Genomic DNA, 22267 nt, shown 5'->3' with positions numbered 1-22267 from the left:
GGTGTCCACATGTTTTGTTTACAGTTTACCTTTTCAAATGTATAATTAAAATAGCATCATACCCCAAACTGTTAAGAAATTCTTAGTCCCTGGCCTGAAATAATTTCTTAGTTAAACATTCTATTCTATTCTATTCTATTCTATTCTATTCTATTCTATTCTATTCTGTTCTGTTCTGTTCTGTTCTGTTCTGTTCTGTTCTGTTCTGTTCTGTTCTGTTCTATTCAGTGGATATATGTGTTTGGCAAAACTGAGCCTTAGGTAACTTGTCTTTGGAATGGGCCCAATGAGTAGCCTGGGTGCATCTGGGACTGTAATGCTGCTGAACAGATCACATCCTTATGGGAGATGATCTGGAGCCCTCTGTGTGAATGGGATCTGTGCATCGTATCTATATCTGTTTCTATAATATAAGCACTTATCTCTTTGCTATGCAGGAAAAGGAAGACCGCTTTGAATCTGTTCAGCTGAAATCCTCAAGATCTCAAAATATATGAAGATTTTAACTCTGCCTTTGAACCAGCAAACCTGATCTTGATTTACGCAGGGGCACATTTCTAACATGTCCTGGTTTGTGTCTGAAGGGTGGTTTCCTGTGGGAAATCTTGCACAGTCTAACATGAAGAAACTAGCAGGGAAGAACACGAGAGACTGTTGCCTTATTGTGAGACTGAGTCACTTGCCAAAAAGGAAAGTCAAGCAGATGAGCTCATGAGCTGGGAATGAAGGTCTGCTCAGGGACAGAGGAAACATGGGCAGTGGCAGCCCAAGATGTTTGGGTGCTTGCTGCAGAAAATCCAAAATGGCACCTCCCAGAGTAGTAACAATATATTAAGAAAGACAGAAGATGGTTTGTGGCCCTTTAATGTTCTCTGCCCCTGTGAGGTGGGTTGCTTCACCTTGTACTGCCTGAGAAAGAGGTCAAATCCTGACATGAAGTTTACGTGGCATGGCACATGCTTCATTATTTGTATCCCCTTTTAGTCCCAATCACTTTTGTCACTTAGCCGAAACAGAGACTGGCTTTTAGAAAGAATACAGATGATACCTTAGTCACTACAGGTATCTGCAGAGGTGTGGAGGTGGCAGGATCCTGGCTTTCCCTTGAAATCACACCACTAGTCACTACTTGAAATAGAAGACCTGCAGACAGGCTTCTTTCTACTCCTCAGAAAGGAGAGTGCTTGTAAATCTGTAGTATTTTGCCTAACATTAAGAATTCAACTTCTGCTCCTGCAAAATCAACTTCTGGAGGTGAAAAGACATCATTAAAATGGAAGGCCTCTGAAAGGCTAGCAGTACAATCCTGTGTACGTTTACTCAGATGTGGAGTTTTCTCCTGTGTAAGGATGTTGTTTAGGATTACAGCTTCACTTGAAGGTCACTTTGCTAGCTGAGGAACATGGCGAGACTTAAGACGTCTAGCTTGGAGGGTCGTCAGGTGGATGTTACTCACCATGGCAAGCCCTTTTGGGATGGAGCAATTCTTCCCATTCCAAATGGTGCAATGACATGGTCAAGATTGTTTCAAGCATGTGGGCTGGATGCAAGGGGCAGCTTTGATCGAGTTTCAGGTCAAGCAGCAACCGTATAGCTTTTGGCATTTAAGAAATGACCCTTAATGACCCTTAATATTCAGAAACTAAAAAGGAGAAGGGATCCCGAAGAGGTCAGCCACTTTGCACATTGCACCGGGGCAATGCATGAGTGCTTCTGTAAGTCATTCCTCAACCTGGAAAATTCCTCACCCTGGAAATACTTGATCCAAATTTGACATGTTTGGGCCTCAAAAGAGAGACATTGATACGCTCTGGTGTTCCTGTGACATAGAATAGAATCATAGAATCATAGAATCATAGAATCATAGAGTTGGAAGAGACCACAAAGGCCATCGAGTCCAACCCCCTGCCAAGCAGGAAACACCATCAGAGCACTCCTGACATATGGTTGTCAAGCCTCTGCTTAAAGACCTCCAAAGAAGGAGACTCCACCACACTCCTTGGCAGCAAATTCCACTGTCGAACAGCTCTTACTGTCAGGAAGTTCTTCCTAATGTTTAGGTGGAATCTTCTTTCTTGTAGTTTGGAGCCATTGCTCCGTGTCCGCTTCTCTGGAGCAGCAGAAAACAACCTTTCTCCCTCCTCTATGTGACATCCTTTTATATATTTGAACATGGCTATCATATCACCCCTTCACCTCCTCTTCTCCAGGCTAAACATGCCCAGCTCCCTTAGCCGTTCCTCATAAGGCATCGTTTCCAGGCCTTTGACCATTTTGGTTGCCCTCCTCTGGAAACGTTCCAGTTTGTCAGTGTCCTTCTTGAACTGTGGTGCCCAGAACTGGACACAGCACTCCAGGTGAGGTCTGACCAGAGCAGAATACAGTGGCACTATTACTTCCCTTGATCTAGATGCTATACTCCTATTGATGCAGCCCAGAATTGCATTGGCTTTTTTAGCTGCCGCGTCACACTGTTGGCTCATGTCAAGTTTGTGGTCAACCAAGACTCCTAGATCCTTTTCACATGTACTGCTCTCAAGCCAGGTGTCACCCATCTTGTATTTGCGCCTCTCATTTTTTTTGCCCAAGTGCAATACTTTACATTTCTCCCTGTTAAAATTCATCTTGTTTGTTTTGGCCCAGTTCTCTAATCTGTCAAGGTCGTTTTGAAGTGTGATCCTGTCCTCTGGGGTGTTAGCCACCCCTCCCAGTTTGGTGTCATCTGCAAATTTGATCAGGAGTTCTCTGCCTCTTTTTGTTAGGTTTTCTTAGGTGTGAGACTTGACCCTTTTGAAATGAAAAGTAATGTCTGAAGTAGCCCCGTTCTAATGACTGGGAAGCACTGCAGTCGGGTCCTAATGCATTCACCAAAACAGAACTTCTTACACTGGAGCTTGTATTTCAAATTCAAAGTCTGCGGACTAATCTGAAGCAGGTGAAGGCAGAGTCAACCCCTGGATTGTGTCCCCTTTCAAACCTCCCTCTGCCCCACCCCACTGACTTACAGGTGAATTGCCCCAGAGAACTCCCCTGATTACTTGAGCGTCAAGTGCGGAATGCCCAGGGCACCTTCAACAGGGTAGCGGGAGACGGCCCATCCGCAGATACAGCAGTAGGAATCTATCAGTGGTGACCATGGCTTCATCAGCTAAAAAGATTGTGACTTTGACCATGGAAATCATTCTGAGTCACTGCAACTGTATCCGTAGCTGAGTGACTCTAGCCATGGCTCTGGATGTATTGAGTGGAGTCTAGTTTGACCACATAAAAATATGTGGCTTCCTGATTTTGTTTCCTCATATGAGACCTCAGTTTCCTTTAGCCCAGCAAGTTTTATTGTTCTGCCTGTAGTTCACCAAGGGCCCTTGGCCTGAGATCTTTCCCAGCCCCATCTCAGATAAGGGGGATTGACAATGGAACTGTCTGTGTACATTTCATGTGCTCTGTGCACAGCTATGGGCCCTCCCTGCCCCACATGAACCAGCTTGTGTAAATTCTTTATGGAGATTATTTACATTTTTCTCTTATCTGTAGTCCTCAAGTAGAGCTGCTCTTCCCTCTTCTTCGGGGATTGATTAAGACGTAGAAATAACTGCACGCATGGTACTTTCTCACTTCTGTTTTCTCTAAGCCATGGATTTCCGTGTAGGTATTTGGGAAAGATCTGGCAATCTTCCGTAGGCAGTGTGTGCTGCCCCATGGCCATTATTTTCCAAAACATCCCCCATGTTTGGTATTTATTGCAACTGCATTGTAGTGGTATACCTGTCTGATACTAAGGCCATGTGTAATAAAGCCATTTTATAGTGTCGTCTATGGTTAAAGTGTACCATCTAATTGGGCCATCTCGGAGGCAGGCAAGGTGGAGAATTTGTCAGAATCCCCAGAACAGCCTTTGGCAACCGGGTGCCCTCCAGATATTTTGGACCACAACTCTCATCAGCCCCATCTGAGACCGACAAAGAGACCTCTGCGCACAACAACGTTGTGCTTCTTTCTTTGACTTCCAGCTTTGCACATCCCGTTTCATTCAGGTAGATCCATTGAGGGACCCCCAAGGCCAGCCCTGGATGCACTGGACTGATTGATGTCATCGGCTGTGATTGAGAGCTGTGCCTGCTATGCACTGAAGTTTCCTTTTTTGCTTTTTAGAAGCTAAGAAATCTACAACAAAATGGAGTGCTCCTGTTTAGTGTACCAGCCAGCCGTTCCATTCCATTCCCCTTCCCTCCAAGTTTTCATTTGTCACCCAACAGGCTCAACAGGCACACAGCCCTCTTTCCCTACTTCTGTAAATCTTGGGGTTTCTCAAAACATGCTAATAACTCCCTCTTGTTTCTAAACCAGGCAATTCCCAGTTTAGGCGCATCCAATATGTGCACAACCATGCACATGCGCACAGCGCTGAACCCCAAAATGACCCCCCCCCAAAGTCATAAAAACATCACTGAAACATCACTAAAAGGTTGAAATGGGGTGGAGCAGAGGCAGGGGCAGAACAGGGTGTTTGCAGGCTTTTTAAATGGGTGTTTGATGACATGTGATTTCACGCATTGACCTGGAATGCAACCTGTGCACCAACAGGGAGTTGTCTGCAGTCCTGTTTTTGGCTTGTGTTGTAACTCTGCACTTCAGTTTGCTGTTGGCATATATCACCTCTTTGCTAAAGGGCACTGAATTCTGCCTAGCCAGGAAGTTCTACAAGTAACTTTAATTTTTGGAGGGCAAAATTTGGTACCCACCATACGCCCAGTCCACCTGAATAAAAACCAAACTAATTTCACCTCAGTCAGATGTTCACACTTGAAACATTATACAGTGCTCCCATTGCTTTGTCAAGTTATCTGTTCTTAAACTTTTATAATAGCTGTTTGTCTCATAAAGTTCTCTTTTGTTATTTGAGCTAATGTATACCACCTACTTATAATGGACAAATACGGTTTAGACCTCTCTTAGCACATAGCACAGGTATGAAACTCCAAAGTGTAAAAACTGCCCTTCGTTGAACTGGATCAGGGAGTGTTGGGAGGCAAGGGAGCTCCAGCTGGATACTGGAGCCAGGTGTCAGTCAACGTGTACTGGGTAGAGAGAAATCAGAATTAGAAGTTATTTGCCTCCCAAAGTCTCGGTATCCAGAAAAGCAAAACTCCTGTTTCTGAGACCAATCCAAAGTGCTGGTCAATAAAAGTCCAAAATAGTTTGGGACTAGGATGTTGACAAGGTCATTTTCTCACACAAGATCCTGCCTACTTATTCACATCTTTGGTTGATGCTCTGGGTCAGGATCCCAATGGCTATTGGACATCCTGGCCTGGGGGCCTATTCTGGCACTTTTCTCTGTTGATATTTAGATTTCCGATGGAGACTTGTTTGTTCCAACCCAGAGAAGATCTTAACTATATTTTACCAGCTCAAGTTGAGTTGACTCTTCAATTTTGTTGTGGGTGGGTGTGCTGCTGACGCTGTTTTAATTTTATTAATTTTAAATATCACTTTATATTTTATTGCGATCTTATAAAATGGTGGAAGTTACTCAGTGTGGCAGGATACACATAGATTTTTAATAAATAAGTAAATTTGTCTTCCTTTTCTCTCTTTCCCTAAAGAATAAGGTATGGTTATTTCTAGTTTCCCCCAAAGTGAAGACCTTTGCTTTCTTAATAGCCTCCCTGGGCAAACCTGTTGCCTGCAATGCCTTATCACTGCTTATCACTGCTGAGATACAAGGGGATTGGGGGAAATACCACTAGTTTTCATCATACACCATTTCACTGTTCATTTCCAAAGCACCTTCATGTTTATTACTGCCACCACTCAAGATTTGTCAAATGATTATTTTTTCCATTAAAACTTGCAGATAACACACCCCTCTATGTCAACTGAGGCTCGCATCAGTTTCCTTTCAAATTTGGGACACCCAATTTCATCCTTCAAAGATTAATATGTTATTAACATGTTAATAGTGCTTCTCTGTGTCTGATTGGGGTTGCTGTCTCTGCTGTTATGCATTTATTGAACCTGGGGGAGGATGCCCATAGTTCCCTGGACAAGAACACATTTCCAACATTTTGAGCTGATCAAGAGTGGAAGGGCCAGGAACAAGGAGTCCTGATTATTGGCTGGTATTCAGAGCTGAGAGGAAGACCTCACTAGTCCCACATGAACAGCACGGAAAGCATGGATAAAACTCTGTTCTGATTATGCAGAACAGAATTTATTTCTATTTGTTTGTTTGTTTGTTTGTTTGTTTGTTTATTCATAAAAGTATTTCTGTACTGCTGTCTCATAAAATATCAGGGTAGTGTCCAACAATGTGGAGAACATAGAACCTATTAAAACAGTACAAATTTGGAGTGAGAAGCTGGAGACTCCTAGTCGCCGTCTTCATGATGGACCTCTGGAGGGTCTCTCCTGCGCAGACAGACCAGCCTCAGCCTCTAGATGCCACTTGGAGCGCCAGCCATGCCCTGACAATCAGTGTCCGTCTGGAGGCAGCCCTGCATGTGGAAAGGTCTCTCTCCATGGAGACTTGAACCTTAACTGAAAAGTTTTGCATCCCATGGAGGGAGCCCCATGTGACTCCATACTTCCAGGCTGATGTCACTTCCATGATGGCTGTGGTGCATGATGTAGGCATCTAGGGGTCAAGGTTAGCCCACACCTGCATGGATGTTCATATGGAATGCCTGAAAAGGGCCTCTGTCAGAGCCTCTTTTTGTCTTCAAGCTATGTATTACATAAGCCCTTGCCTGCCTTTTCTGTGGGATGGTGTCTGAGAATGATGTCATCAAGGGCAGCATCAGGGACCAGAGATGAAATACTTGGTGGAGAAAAACGGTTTAGCCTTGGGGCTGCCCACTGTCTAGGGCAGAAAGGCTGGTGAAAGTTTCAGCATGAAATGGCACATTTTGGAAGCATGGTTATAACATAACTTTTCATAACTCTAGAGTGGTTCATGGAAGCTACTTTAAAGTTTCTCAAAAAATCTGAGTCTGAGACTTTCCCAATTGAATTTTGATTGTGCGACTGGAATCTCTCTTGTATCATGTGTAGCCATATTGGTTATTAAATTGCTGCTGTTGTTTTCATTTCTTTTTCTTTTTTGGAGATGGGGGAGGTTGTTAAAACTCTTTATTTTAACTAATAAATGTCTACATTTATTCAGCTAATTTAACTGACATTGAGTAATTCTTCATATCACACTCACCAGTCAAATCTGTACATAGAGGACCAATTTCCATCCCCCATTACATTTGTGTGTCCAGCGCTCCCAGCCTGGGAGAGAGAGACTAATAGTCAGCTGTAAATAGTAAACTCATCAGGGCAGGGACCGGTCTTTTACTTATCTTACTCTGCAAAATGTTTTTGCTCATTGATGCCTCTCTCTAATAATAATAATAATAATAATAATAATAATAATGCTGCATTGGAGGTACAGGCTGCCCTAACACAAGAGTTTCTTGCAGATAAGACAACATTGTTTGTTTGTTTTTAAAAATTTATACTCCACCCTTCATTGTTAAACAATCTCAGGATGGGCCACAACATACAACATACATGAAGTTAAAATCAGATACAAAATTACAGAGCAAATGAATCACTGTATAAAACTCAGCATACACCACTGTCACATGGGCCAAATCTGTTTACTCAAAAGGTCTGATGAAAATTGAAATGTTTCCACTTGCCACCCAAAACTGCACAGTGTTGATGCTGATCTAACCTCCAGGATAAGAATGTTTCACATCCGGGATGCCATCACCAAGAAGGCCCTATTATGAGTTCTAAAAGGCTGAGCCTTGCTTGGTAATCACACAATGAGAAGGACTTCCCTGGTAGATCTCAAGTAACAGACAGGATGTTACAATATTTAATTATGGGTGAAATCCAACTAAGTTATACATGCAGTTAATCCACTGAAATCACTGGATCTACTTGAGTGTGATTAATCTTGGGCAGAACCCCAATATTTTACTCCTTTAATCTGCCAAGGAAGCCTCAATATGGTACTAGCAAATATAGGGAAACAGCAATAAAATAGGTAATTGCTCAACATGTTTCAATGGAAACCTTCAGGTGCACAAAATTTAAATTTGTCAAGTTAACTAGCAAGGTAGTGTTGCCTTACCATAATAACAGGACTATTCCATCACTGTTGACTGCCTCTTTTATTTGCTCAGATTTAAAGCAGTTGCCATTTACCTCTAAGCTTTGTGAATTACATGCCCCCATTTTGGGGTGTGTATTCAGTGTCATGGTGCAAGCATGCAGAGCAAGGAACTCTGGCTGCAGCAGGGCTGACAGCTGCCACCCTATGAAGTCTGCTCCACAGAGGTTTCTCCCTGGTGACCATAACCTGCAGATATGATGGCGCAAGATATTTTGGTGCCAAAAGATTGAAAGAGCCAAATGAAGGGGTCCTTTAATCTCAGCACCTGTCCTAGTGGTTAAAAATAAATGATTGACATTTGCAACCCTCAAAACTGTCACCTGAAATGGGATACCTCACCCTTACAATAAAGGCCAGCCTTGATAATATGTAGACCAGACCCGAAGAATCCACAAAGAGCCTTGTAACCTGGTTAGGATCACCCAGGTTAGTAAAATGGTTATCCTCTGAATGTAGAGTAATTTATAAATTCTGAAATAAAATAATAAATAAAACCAGTATAAAATAACTGCTCTGTTAAGGCAGACTTATCATTACACCTGCTGGGGAAGAAATTTAGTAACCTCTTAGCGGGGAAAAGGGCAATTATGCTGAAAAGCTTTTCAGGTTTTATTATTGACAACTTTACATTAATTAATACAGCTGTGAAAACCATTTGTTGCACAGAATGTAACCATAATATACAACATAGAAATGCGGTCTAAGTAAATTACAACAAGGAATTACAAAAAGTCTCATTAGAAAGAAAGCCACCAAACATGGCAGCCGACCTTCCGCTCACTGCGGAATCAACATGGTGGCACAGCAACATCCCTTAGAACAGTTAATCACAGAAGGCTCTAAATTTGTTCTAAAAAGAACATCACTATATACTGTACAGTCCTCAAAAATAATTTATTACACTGTTTCTAGAAAAAAAAGCTAGTCTTTTTTTTTTAAAAAAAAATGTTCTTTTTCCAGAGTCCACAAGAAATGTGCAATTCTTCCCAGCTGTCCAGGAATGCCAGTGCCAGCTGTATGATCACAGAGATGAGGTGGTGGAATCCACAACTTCTCTTCCATTGCAGACGGTTGGCACATACACATTAGCAGAGGCTGAAAGAGAAACATTGCCAGGAGCTAGAGAGAGTTTTTAATACAAGTGCAAATAGCACTTGGTCTTGAAATGATGAAGCGGAGAACTAAATGCCTTAACACCAGACAGATGATAATACAGAAACAGACATTAGGACTGCATAATGGTAGGGCATCCTATTTAAAATGTGGGGTTTTTTTGCGGGGGGGGTTATTGGATTGTTGCTTTCATTTTGATTATATATTTTGTGGTTTTTTTTTATTATTAAGGGTTTTCTTGTTTTACAGATATTTTGTGGTTTTATATTCTTATTTTGTTCTGTGAACCGCCCTGAGACCTTCGGGTATAGGGCAGTATATAAATTCAATAAATAAAATAATAAATAATAAATGTAGGCCACAGTTTCAAAAATACCATAAATCTGAAGTATGGAATCCTGAGAATTGCAGTGGCTAGAGATTTTTAGCAAATAAGTCTCAGCACTTTCAAAATCCTCTGGCTTATGTAATGCCTCTTATCAGTAATCCAGTAATCAGTTGCTTTCAGTTTATTAGAGCCCAGTCAAAGGAAGATTTGCCCCCATCTTGGGCTGGGGGAGTTCAGGTGCTCACCTCCAGTCTCTTGCCTCAGAAGACATCAGGGAGAGTTGTCCCTTGGCAACTGCAAGCAAGGCAGGATTGTCCCCCTTATGGCCTGAGCACCATTCAGCTGCTCAGATCCACTCCCTTGCTCCTAGATGGCAGCTGAAGGGTGAAGACCAAGGATGAGGGAGGGAAGTGTTGCCCCAGGGAGCTGCTAGGCACCTTAGAAGCAACATGTTATTGAACTAGAGCGTCCTTTTCTTGTGCAAGGCACTTTTAAAGCCTCTCGGGGATAAAAAGTGAGAAATAAGTATTGCAACTAAGTAAGTCAATTGTTCAATCACACTACCACTGGTTCAGTTGACTGATCTACCAATTAAACCCCACACACCTAGCTTTTATAGATATAAATTGAAGGTGATGCTTGTCCAAAGGAACTCAATGAATTCTTGCACTGTGCATCCAGGACTCTTATCAGCTGGATCATGCAGGCTTTGAGCATGTGTTTTGTGTGCATGTTTAAGGGCTGAAAGAAAATATAAAGGGAATACCCTTATTTTCTCTCACATCCATATACCAGTTGTTTCTCCGGTGCTGTTTGTTAACAACTACATGGTAGGCAGATATTCAGCAGGTGAAGGGCTTTGTCCATCCTGCATGCTGATGCCTGATCAGCTCCCCTTAGATTCCTGCCTCTTCTGTGGCTCTTAGCAAGCTGGTTGCTGAGCTGGCTGCTTTATAAGTGTCTTTAAAAAAGAACCTAGTTGCGTCTGTCCCATTTCTGGAACTTGGGGTTTTTAAAAATAAAAATTAAACCAATGCTGATTTTTTATTGCTTGCTTTCAACCAGAGGCGGATTTAGAGCAGCGCAACAGGTTCCTCCGGACTGGGTGCTGGGCAAAGGGGGCACTGCAGGGCATCACAATATGATGCAGTGAATTGAGCAGAACGGAAGGGGAAAGACGGGCAGGGCAGTTTTTGCCTTGCACAGGGTGCTGCTGAAATCTGAAAGACCCAAGTCCCCCCCTGTTTCAATACTGGGTGTTTCAGTTGCTACTTCCCACCCGCCTTGGTGCTGTTTATTTCAAAATTCAATTACCGTAAACCATGACCGGGAAATGGCAGCCCCCTGGGACCAAATGTGTTCCTCCAGGCATGTCCAGCCTGGCTGGAAAATGTCCTCAAATAAAGTGTCTTACTTTGTTGAAGGGGGGGCATGTTATATGCAACTAGCCTCGTGCACAAAGGTAGAATTCACATGTGCTTCTCTGCCCACTTTTGTCTCCGCCTGCTCCCCCCACCCCACCAAGTGATGGAGAAATTAGGAGAGCAAGAATTTGGGGGGGGGCCTCTGAAGGCAGCAGCCATGATCTTTAATTACCTTGGGAATAAGTGGTTCCTGTTCCGCTGACGCTGAACCTGTTGAGATGCAGCCTGTGCGTGACCACATTCTTCTGTGGCTGGAAGAGGACAATATGCACTTTGGGGGCAAACAGACACCCCAAGACAACAAAGCCGCTGAGACTTACGGAGATGCACATGGTTGTGGTCTGAACCTGCATGGAGAAAAACCAGAAGGGTCAGCAGGAATGAATTCTGAATTCCCAATACAAACACAATATCAGACCAGAGGCCCCTCGAACCCTGCGGCCAATGGGATGCCTATGGGAAACTCACAAGCAGGGTGGGAACGCAACAGCACTCATGCTGCCACCATGATGAGCAGCCTTATTCTCCAGACATACAGGAAGACAAACTCAATTCCTTTTGGAACATAGGAGCAGAAGACCAAAAATATGTCCCAGTGAATCAGATCAAGAGTTCATGTAGTCCAGCATGAACAATCTCCAACAATAGTTAAATGTCTTCACACCCTGCTTGAAATTTTCCTTGAGCCATTAATATTCAGACCCAAGCTGCCGCTGAATAGTACTGACCAATTTTTCACCCAAGTGCTTATACTTCCAACTACCATCTCATATATGCTTTCCCTCCAGCACTACAAAGATGACATCCAGCTCTTTCGGTAGAGCATGAGACACTTAATCTTGGGGTCATGGGTTTGAGCCCCACATTAGGCAAAAAGATTCCTGCATTTACTTGTGTAAATGTAATGACCTTACTCTCATGCTAAGTGCCAAACTTTGTGTGATGTTAAGTGTGTTTAAGTTGTGTAAATGTCAAGTGTGAGGGAACCCAATCAGGTTCAGAACTGCAGGTTTCATTTTCTTCCTACACCAACATAGTCCCAACAAAATTGTCCCCCAAAGCTGCTGTTTGTCTTGGGAGGGAAACTGGGGTGGTGGAGTGATTTTTTATTTGGACCACAGTTAAGGGAGAAGAAAGGTTAACCCCCCCCCTCTCCTTGAACCCAAAGCCCCAATCCTGCATTAGCATCCTGTGTATTCTGGCCTAAGAAGCAGTGGCTGAGATTCTCCTGTTCCATAATACACTGCTCCCTATCCACTACACACAAAAACAGCAGACTTTCATTGGTTAATCTGAGCAGAATATTTAATATTGCACTGGATCTGGCTAAAATGATGGTGGAAAACTTACCCTGTAGTCACTTGATGTCACATAAAAGATTGGCAGAAAGGCCAGCCAAATAATGCATGTCGTATACATTGTAAAACCAATAAATTTTGCTTCATTGAAGTTTTCTGGGCACTTCCTTGTTTTGAAGGCATACACAGTGCATAAGACTACAAGGATCACATCATACATTAAGGAGATCAACATACTAGAATCCTTGACATTGCACTTCAATATGACAGTCTGCCTTTTCTCAGGGATGGTGTATCGACGAGTGCCCGGGGCCTCCAAAATCAGCCACACAGACACCACCACAATCTGCACCATGATAAGGCTCAGGCAAATGAGGACCTGAGAACGTGGGCTGATGAATTTAGGCCTCTGAGCCCCGTTCTTCACCCCATTGAATATTCTGGCAATGCAGTTCGTTTTCGTCAGGAGGGCAGCATAGCACGTGGCAAACGATGTGCCCAGGCCCAGACGACGCAAGGTGCAAATGGCTGGCGAGGGCTTGGCAATAAAGAAGAAGGTCATGCTGTAGGAGAGGAAGACTCCAAAGAGGAGGATGTAGCAAAGCTCACGGCTTGAAGCTTTGACCAAGGGAGTGTTGTTGTGCTTTATGAAGACCCCCACAACTAGGAAAGTACAAACAAAGCCCAGGCATGCGATAGTCACAGGCCCTATGGCCCAGGCATCTTCCCACTTGATGTAATCTTCCGGTAAGTCATAACAGCTGGTGAGATCCGTAGAGGGCCATTGCCCAAGTCCACAATCTGAGCAGGTGAATTCGTCAGCAAGGTACTCGAAAGGTTCACAGGGAATACAAATCCAACAGCAGACATCTCCTGGCTGCATGTTCTTCATCTCATTAGGTTGGCAGGGGTCACTGCACTGGGCGGTTGGAACAACATCTGTGGACCAGTGGATGGAGTCAACATCAAGGGTCAAAGTTTCTGCCCACTGGCCGATCTTTAAGTAGGCATATTTACCACCATTGTGCTGGAAATTGAAGACATTGTATCGGCCTATCCCATCACCGTAAATATCAAATTTAACAGTGTTGTCTGCAGATTTGGAAGAACTGAATGGAGCTGCCAGAAATAAGAGAGAGAAAACAATGTTTCTAGTCTATGCATTTGCCCTTCTTTTCAGTGTAAACAATCAATTTCATTTTTTGTCAACAGAGCTTCAACAAACCTAAAACCAGCAAAGAAATAATTTTGCATAAACTAATCTTCTAATCATTTGTACAGAGTTATGGTGTTGTTCGTTTTTTACTTACAATTTGGTTCTACCTTTATTACCATTCCATGTCAGAATATGAAGAATTAGCTATGGTTAACAGCATATAGCATGAGCTTAGCTGTCTTGATGAGACAGACTCAGATATTCCAACAAAGAGTCATCAAAGTGTTGTGCCTCAAAATAGGATGGCCCTCAAAATAAACGGTTGAGGCTTCCTTCAGACATCCTGGATGTTACAGGTCTGATGACTATTTGCATCTGTGATGCAGCCCCATATACTCACAACAGCATCACTGCTGCAAGGAGCCCTGGGATGTGTAGTTCCAGGTGCCTGACATTCCAATTAAGAGTTCTCACCTATGGCAAACAGGATGCTCCCAAGGTCTTTCAGGCACAGGATGCTTCTTCTGGAGTACTAGAGAGGAATGGAGACCTTGCAAAGAGGCCTCTCCATGGCTGTCATAATTGCTGCTCTAACCACTAAGTTTGGGGTGATGGGAAGAGGCAGCGGAGGACCCCATGGGTGTGGCAGCTGGGGCAGCAGGAAGGGATGGGAGAGGTGTTCATGCCTCATGATCCCAATTATGTCTACTTTTACAGCAGAATGGAGAATTGTTACTCATTTCTGGAGCATGATTCAGAAACAGTTGCCTCAGCTACGCCGTTGCTTCTTGAGAAACTACATTTTCTGCACATTCAACTCATAATTTTGAGTTGGGGAAGGTATGCTGTTCCCTCTGTCTTATACCCTCACACTCAACACATCCAAGGTTTTGCAATAATGAATTTTGCATGGATCATGAAGAACACAGGTGTCATGGGCAGAAGCAACCTTCCCCCCATTGGCCACTGAGCTGCAGCCAAAATTGTCTTGAGGAATTGGTCACCTTTTCAGATAACATTTTTAGACATGTTGTTAACATCTGTGAGGGAGACACCTTAAAAATATATATTGTCCCTTAGCCTTTCTCTACAGCAAGATGTCTGGCCACAAGACTGAGTCCTGCTATCTGGATTAAGCAACTGTTGACAAACAGATCATTCTTGCCGAGTTTTTAGAACTTTCAGAGACTTCCTTACGCATTATCCATCAAGTGTTACTTGCACAGCCAATGTTTCTCCTATCTTCTTGAAGACTTTGGGGTTTTGTGTGAAAGTAAAACTTTGATAGTAGGAGACTCAGGCAGAAGAAATAAAGAAATATTTATTATACAGAGTAAAGTTGGTAAAACAAATGATTTGTTGGGAGATGAAGTTCTTTCAGGGAACAGTTAACTTAATAAATCTAGCGGGTATTTCAGGCTTCTAAACAAGGTAGTAAACATGGAGCTTCTTTTCAACTTCAGCAGCTTATTTTCAGTTAATACTCTTCAGTTCGATGTTACAGGTTTCCAGCCTAGATGGCTGATGCTCAGCTTCTCTCCCGTTATTTCACTTCAGTTCCTTCACTTAGTGGTTTGTGTAGGTGTTTCAGCTTAACACTTTGGCTCCTAAAGAAGGGGGGACTTTCCATCAGTTTCCCAACCTTTCCTCACTCCCACTCATGAGGTACTTCCATCCCAGGGGATCCAGGGGATCCCCATGCCCCTCTTAACTGGTCTGGGAGCTTCTCTGTCTAGAGGATCCCTCCCCTCCTGACTGACAAACTCAGCCTTCCCTTTCTTCCTGTCTGAATACTCTCCCAAGATACTACACTTGGTCTTTGTATCTAAGCTCAGAGACTCTTTTCTCTAGCTGCGGATATTCTGCTCCTCAGAGTGGATGTTCCACACACGGACCAGAACCAACTCTGCAACTCCACCTCCTGCTCTTTCCCTTAGTTAGGCTTCTCTCTCCTTTTATTCTCCCTTCCAATGTGCTGGCTCCACCCCCTTCTGACTAACTCTCTTGGCAGCCAATCAGAGAGAGGCGCCAGCCCTCTGGTGGAATTCTGTGGCACTGCACCCCCAGGCTCTGTTAAAGATATATGCTTAGTGTGCATAAAATGCTGTGCTTGAATATATTGCATTTGAAAAGCTAGAAAGAGAAGTTTACATTAGGAGTTTAGCTATAGTAAACATGCTAAGGAACGGTTGGGTGTTGAATGTTTCCGTTTGAGGGTTTAGGACAGCAGGAAATGTTGGAGGGGATGTTCTGTTATGATGAACAAGTTTATTATCTCTCTCTGGAAAGTTTACTGAACTGCATTAAGGACTAAAAAAGAAGATGGGACTGCATTGCTTGCTTGTTTAAGCATAAATTGTAACTGTGTATCTTTATAATGTTTATATGTAGCTATTTTCAAGTAAAGTTTTGAAACTTTGGAGAGCAAATTCATTTCTACTCTGCACAAGGGTCAGGTCAGGGTTACCATTTGCAGCAACTCTAACAATCTGAACTGAAGAAAAGTTAATCTTAATTTTGTATCTCATTTCCATTGGCTGCCATTCCAATTTTCATTTACTTTTTTATTTTTGGTGTGTCGGGGGGAGGAATTATGACAATATAATTAAAATGGGAAAAAAGGAATCAAAACTCAACATAGATTTTTTTTTAAAGAAACATAATTATGTTTCATTTATAATTCCCAGACTGAAGGAACCTACTCTGAGATTTTAAACACTGATGCCTTGGGGTTGATAAGAGTCATTTAATTTGAAGTTATTCACTGTGGGAAATAACTTGCACAAAAGGAAGGAAGCATTGCAAGATAATTTATGCTAGCAATCAAATTCTAATTACAAAGGAAATTAAAAGCCCATTCCCCCTCCCCCCACAGCCTCACGCCACCTCTGGGCCTTTTGGAAAACCACTGTGCGATCCTTAAAAAGTTCCTCTGATGCACAGTTCTGTGAAGTGGATGGAACGTGGGCCTGCAAATGTGTTTAGAGAGCCATACTTCATAGTAGGACCTAGTTCTGCTGTGAAGATTGATTTATAGCCTTGTTAAAGCAGCTAGCAATGCTCAGCCCACAGAACTTGATGATCTGACAAAACGTGTTGTTTCACTCTGCCTTCACTGTGTACTCCGCCTTCATTGAGCACTTCTGACTGTGCTCAAAGGAAAATCCATAGTCTGGTTCAGGAATGAGGCTGGTTCAGACTTTTACCTTCACAGTAACATCCTTTGTGTGCTGGGAAAAAGACTCACAACTCGGGAGCAAGTGCAGCTGACACCACTCAAAGGATGGAATCAGGTGTGAGCCATACTCTTTCATCCTTGCCAAAAAGGGAAAAGATAGCCATTAATGAAGTGAGTCACACAAATTGGCATGTGCAAATTCCAGGTTCACATATGGTGTCTTTTGTGTGGGGTTGTGTCCACTTCTCAGGCCCACTCTCCTCAACTCAAAAGATCATGCCTAAATTGTCCCCTGCATGCACGTGGCTTGACTGCAGCACCGAATAAGGCCAGGCGTAGTTATTGCAGACTGTTTGACATTACTCTAAACCCCGAACACTCATCAGGTGAAACTATGGACATTTCTCACTTCTCCCCCTCACTGACCCTCCTTGACTGCCCAATTTGCACAGAGCATTGCTACCAATGCTATATCCACAGGGTACAGCACACTCTCCACTGTCCTGAGAAAGCCCCTTCATCCTGATGGTATTTTATTCTTTGTTAGATTTACAAAAAGAAAAACACCCACCAATAAATAAATATTTCTGTCCAGCCAAGCAAGTGGCATGATCAGAGGCCAAGGCTACATTCTAGCTGGGTAAAAGCACCCATAGAGGGAGCCAAGCAAGGCAGGTGAAGTGGAGAGGGCCACACTGGGCATCCCATCCCAGAGCTCTTCACATCTGGCATAGATGGCAGGGATGGCTTTTAAATTTCATAAAGGATGGATCTATCAACAGCTGTCTGCAGCGATTACTGAATGAAAACATCATGTTCAGAGATGGTATAACAGTTGTTTGGGAGAAGCACAAAAAAGACTCATAGGCCATGACTGGAAATAGAATACAGGACTAAATGGGTGTTTGGTCTGTTTTAGAAGGGCTTTTCTTATAGGAAACAAATTAATAATAATAATAATAATAATAATAATAATAATAATAATAATAATAATATTTATATACTGCCCATCTGACCGGATTTGCCCCAGTCACTCTGGGTAGCTCCCAGCAAATTAAGGAAGGTGATGCCATGCAGGTAAAGAAATCCCCAGGGGCAGCAAGTGATAAACAGAAGTCAGCTTGTACTTCTCCTCCTCCTCTTCCTCCTCCTACTCGTAGAAATGAAAACAGGTGTGCTCAAAATGCTGCCCTTGCTAGACAGCGAGGGAGCCTGCAGATGGCACCAGAGAATAGTGCTGCATCTATGCCGTGTAACTAAAAGGAAACGGAAGGAAAGGAAATTGCACTATTGGGAACTGGAGCTGGATTTGGTGAAGTGGGCACTTTTTACTGCAAGCTGTCATGGAAGGATTTGGGAGAATTAGTCTGCTCTGAGCAGTTTGCTTCTTTATCTCCGGTAGCCAAAATTCCAACTGTCTCCCACAAATGTAATAGGGTGAGAGAGGGAGGAAAAAGAAGAAATGTAACCTCCCACCCTTTAAGTTCTGTTTTTCCTGTCCCCTTCTAAAACAGAGCCGCCTTCTGCAATGTTCTGGCGGTTCCCTCATTGTGAGAAGTGAGGTTACAGGGAACCAGACAGAGGGCCTTCTCGGTAAGCAGCTATCTTATCTTTAAAAGACATCTGAAGGCAGCCCTGTTTAGGGAAGTTTTTAATATTTAATGCTGTACTGTTTTTAACACTCGATTGGAAGCCGCCCAGAGTGGTTGAGGAAACTCAGCCAGATGGAAGGGGTATGAATAATAAAATATTATTATTATCATTATCATTATCATTATCATTATCATTATCATTATCATTATCATTGGAGGCAGCACTACAGCCGCCTGCCAGCTTTGCTCAATGTCTTTGTGGATGCCTGGTCCCCATAATTATATTATTGTGGGTGCCCAAGCACCCACAGTCTCGAGTGGCACCTATATTCCTTGATGGCTGTTTATCTGATATACACTTTTGTTGCATTCACACATTTCAATTTAAACATCTTTGTTGTATGTGTGAACATGTGTGACGTGGCTATAATTGTGGCTCAACATGGTCTAAAGAATTGCTCCCAGGTTCCACTTCCTCTTGACTTGAGTCTGTGCAGAATCCAGGCAGAGGCATCTAAGTGATTTTAGCAAGATGTGAGGAGATCTGCAATATCTGCAACTACAACATCTTCTAAGTGTCATGTTTGGCCTGGCAGCTTTTACAGCTTCTGAGACACCAGTGATATTGGAGCAACGGAATAAATTTTTTGAAACTAAAAAACTAGTGATCACTTTCCCTAAATATTTATTATCAATAAATAAGTCTGACATGCAGACTTTAAGAAATGAATGGAATAAAGAACAGGATCTTCCAATACTACCTATGTGGTGGGAAAAAGTTTTAGCTTCTATAGCAATCCTATTGATGGATCTTAAATATTGATGGACTTATACAACATAAAATAATATTTAGGATTTATTGGACTTGTATTTAAAAAAGACTGTCTAATGTAGCTCTTTGTTGGAGATGTAATAAGGATAATGCCTCTTTGATACATATGTTTTTACATACTCACTAAATATGACTGGGGAAAAAGTTAAAAATTTCAGAGGAATATATTATTCTGAATATATTGTATGGAAGCTGACAATGAGGCAACAAAAATGGATTCTACACACCCTAACTGTGGCCAAGAGGCTGATTCTGATGAACTGGAAGAATAAAGACAAACAGTGAATTGACGACAGGACAGCATTCGCAGCAGAGGAACGGATTGCTTATAAACTTTTTCTGGACAAATATATTGACATTTGGAATGAGTTTGTTCAGAATATTGTAGGTTATTAATAATCATAGATGAATTAGGACAATAATCTTTTTATATATCTATATAACAATGTGTGGAAATGTAACTGATTATATTTAGCGTACTATGCTATACTCTTTCTTAATGTATTTTTTGCACTTTTTTCTTTCATCACTTTATTTTCTATCACTGAAACTCTTTTAAAAAAAATATTAATTATAAAAAGATGTGGGGAGATCTACCTTATTCTTCAAAACAGTCTGATCTGTCATTGCATTTAATATAGATACACAGCCCGAGTTTTAGAGGCCAGGGACGTAAGATATATCGGCTTTTCTGCCTAGTGAGCCTGTGAACTTCATGGGAGAGGGGAGACCAGCTCTGAAGGAATAATTTCCTATTTCACAGCAGCATCACTTTGCCACTTGATAGGGCCATCTGTCTAGATGCTGCTGTTCTCAAGTTCTTCCTCAGATCCATTGAGAGATAAATATGTAAATAGGGTGTGCTAATGCAGGGAGGGGCAGAAAGTTGATCCGGAAATTTGCAATAGAACAACAAGAACTCACAGAAGGCTAATAACAGAAACAACCGAAAAGCCTCACTTCCCAATTAGGTTGCTAGAAAATAATGCCTAGATTTCTATGTGAAAGGAGTTGTGAGTGAGCTTGGCTCTGATGCTGATCACAATTCCTAATTCCTTAATACTTGGCAACTGTTTGCTCAGCTAAGGAACTATTTTCTACTTTGCTCCAGCTGGTTGATTTGGAGTTTGAATATCAGTATCAATAATGCCAATAATCGATATGAGGAAAGTTTGCAGGTTTGGGGACTTTTATAGTTCAGAGAAAATGTGAACAAGAGGTGACTTGAGAGAAGGTTATATGTACTTTTCTTTATCTTTTTGTAGTTGGTTACTTGTATATTTTTTCTTTTTTGTACTCAATAAAATTTAATAAGAGAGAGAGAGAGAGAGAGAGAGAGAGAGAGAGAGAGAGAGAGAGAAGGTTATAACATGAGGCCTGGCATGGAGAAAATGGATGGAGAACAGTTTTTCTCCCTCTCTCATAAAACTATCTGATGAAAGTGACTGTTGGAAGGTTCAGGACAGATAAAAGGAAGCCCTTTTTCACCCAGAGCAGAGTTCAATGATGGCAATTAGTTCAATTTGGATGGCATTAAAAGCAGATCATACAAATTCATGGAGAACAGGGCTATCAGTGGCCACCAGTTATGACTTTTTAGTACTTCCCCCCCCCAGAGCCCCTGAGGGGGATGCTGAACTCTTGAATCTGCAAGTAAACTTCTGAGACCTGGCAATCTTGGGATGCTTGGGATACACACATCATGCAGCCGACACCGTCTGTCTAGAGCATGTAAGTTGCACACCCTCCTTCCCATTTGCAAATCCTTCTGCCCTTGAAGAGAGGTCAGGGACCACTGCGACACATTATTTCCCTTCCCAATACTTTGCTCCACTGAATCAATTCAGGAACAGAAGAGGACTGTGGATGTATAATAATATCTTTGCTTAAAGGCAGGAGAACCGACCCATGGAGAGACTGAAGGTGAAAAAAAGCCTGCAAAGTTCTTCTGAAAAGGACATTAGGAACACTAGCCTAAAATTCATTAAAATTCTCTGCCTCGTCTCTTTTTTCTCTTAGCCATATGCATTTGTCAACATATAGCTGAGAGCACAGTTGGGTTCATCCCTAGGCCAAGTGCCCTGGAGATAAAATGCTGTGTGAGATACTCTTTTCATCTGTAGCATCTCATCATCTTTCCACTCAATACAAAACAAAAAGTGAAGCAAAGAGATGACATAATGATGCTTGTAATTGCAATAATAAAGTGGGCAGCAGGGAAGGCACACAAAGACTGTGCTTTAGGAGCTGTGATTCACCGAGATTTCTTGCTTTTAGATCAATGAATTGAAAGTTGGAATAATTGTTCAACTATCAAAGACACCCGTGAAAAATAGAAGTGCAGTTCAGTTAAATGGCATCGCTTGATCCTCTGTTGGTGTTGCTTCCTTGTGACTCCCTTTTCAAGTGATGCTAGCATTGTGGGAGCCATGAAACTCCTTACTCCCTGTGCCACCCTGGCAACATGACAAGCTCCAGGTCAGAAGGAAGGAAGGAAGGAGCAAGCCGATCGGGTGCCTGGGGCCAGCTGCCTGTGGGGCAGGGCAAGCTGAGGCCGGACGCTCCACGGGGCCTCTGGAGTCTGCCTGCCTGCTCCCACTCAGCCGCCCTACAGCTGAGGGGGAGGCAACAGGGGCTCAAGCCCGTTTGGGGCAGCGCGGAGGCTGTGGGCACTCAAGCCACTGCATCACTCCCAGGAGAGATGCATGACTCGGGCGCACTGCAGGCCCCGCGGTAAGTGCCACCCACCATTTGTCACCTCCCTCAGTGGGGACACCCAGGGCGGAGTGCACCCACAGCACCCCCCTTGGTAGGCCCCTGGAAGGACCCCACACGGTAGTTTGTCATCATAGTTGGCTTCTGGTCTGTACTATTTCAGGCTCCAAGGGTGAGAGGGAAACCTCTCTTTATATGGCAAACTAGCTCACAGGCAAGAGTGCTACTGTAAATATTTTGCTCTGATCTGCTAATTTTCTACATGCAATGATTTTTTTTTTTTTAATGTGAGAGAGCACTTTGAAAATGTATGGTTCAGAATTCTACCAGAATTCATTTTGCGAAATGTGTAGATTCCTTGATCCAAGAACTATCTTGTAATACGAGGCAAGCTACGTATCAACTTTTAACAGGGCCCTGATGCCATTAAAACCAAAAGCAAACCTGCTCCAGGTGTATAG

At 42.8% G+C, this 22267-nt stretch overlaps 2 protein-coding genes across 3 annotated transcripts in view; one reads left to right on the top strand and one right to left on the bottom strand.

The window, feature by feature from the left end:
* Nucleotides 1-1319, top strand: part of ELAPOR2 (endosome-lysosome associated apoptosis and autophagy regulator family member 2) — an 88104-nt gene extending 86785 nt beyond the window's left edge. Inside the window, exon 22 of the mRNA XM_081879109.1 lies at nt 438-1319. Within this exon, the coding sequence (XP_081735235.1) occupies nt 438-497 (60 nt within the window). The 3' untranslated portion in view covers nt 498-1319. The remainder of the gene's footprint in view (nt 1-437) is intronic.
* Nucleotides 1320-7092: 5773 nt separating this feature from the next.
* The window catches only part of GRM3 (glutamate metabotropic receptor 3), a 145410-nt gene continuing 130235 nt past the window's right edge, over nt 7093-22267 (bottom strand). For both annotated transcript variants that reach the window (XM_081879114.1, XM_081879113.1), the window contains exons 4-6: nt 12386-13452; nt 11208-11382; nt 7093-9265 (exon numbers count right to left, since the gene is read on the bottom strand). In XM_081879114.1, the coding sequence (XP_081735240.1) occupies nt 9192-9265; nt 11208-11382; nt 12386-13452 (1316 nt within the window). In that variant the 3' untranslated portion in view covers nt 7093-9191. The remainder of the gene's footprint in view (nt 9266-11207; nt 11383-12385; nt 13453-22267) is intronic.

The sequence above is a fragment of the Podarcis erhardii genome (assembly GCF_964252035.2).
Source record: "Podarcis erhardii genome assembly, chromosome: 10".
Lineage (NCBI taxonomy): Eukaryota > Metazoa > Chordata > Lepidosauria > Squamata > Lacertidae > Podarcis > Podarcis erhardii.
Note: the sequence above shows the minus strand (reverse complement) of the source record. Positions and strands in the feature narration are given on the sequence as shown.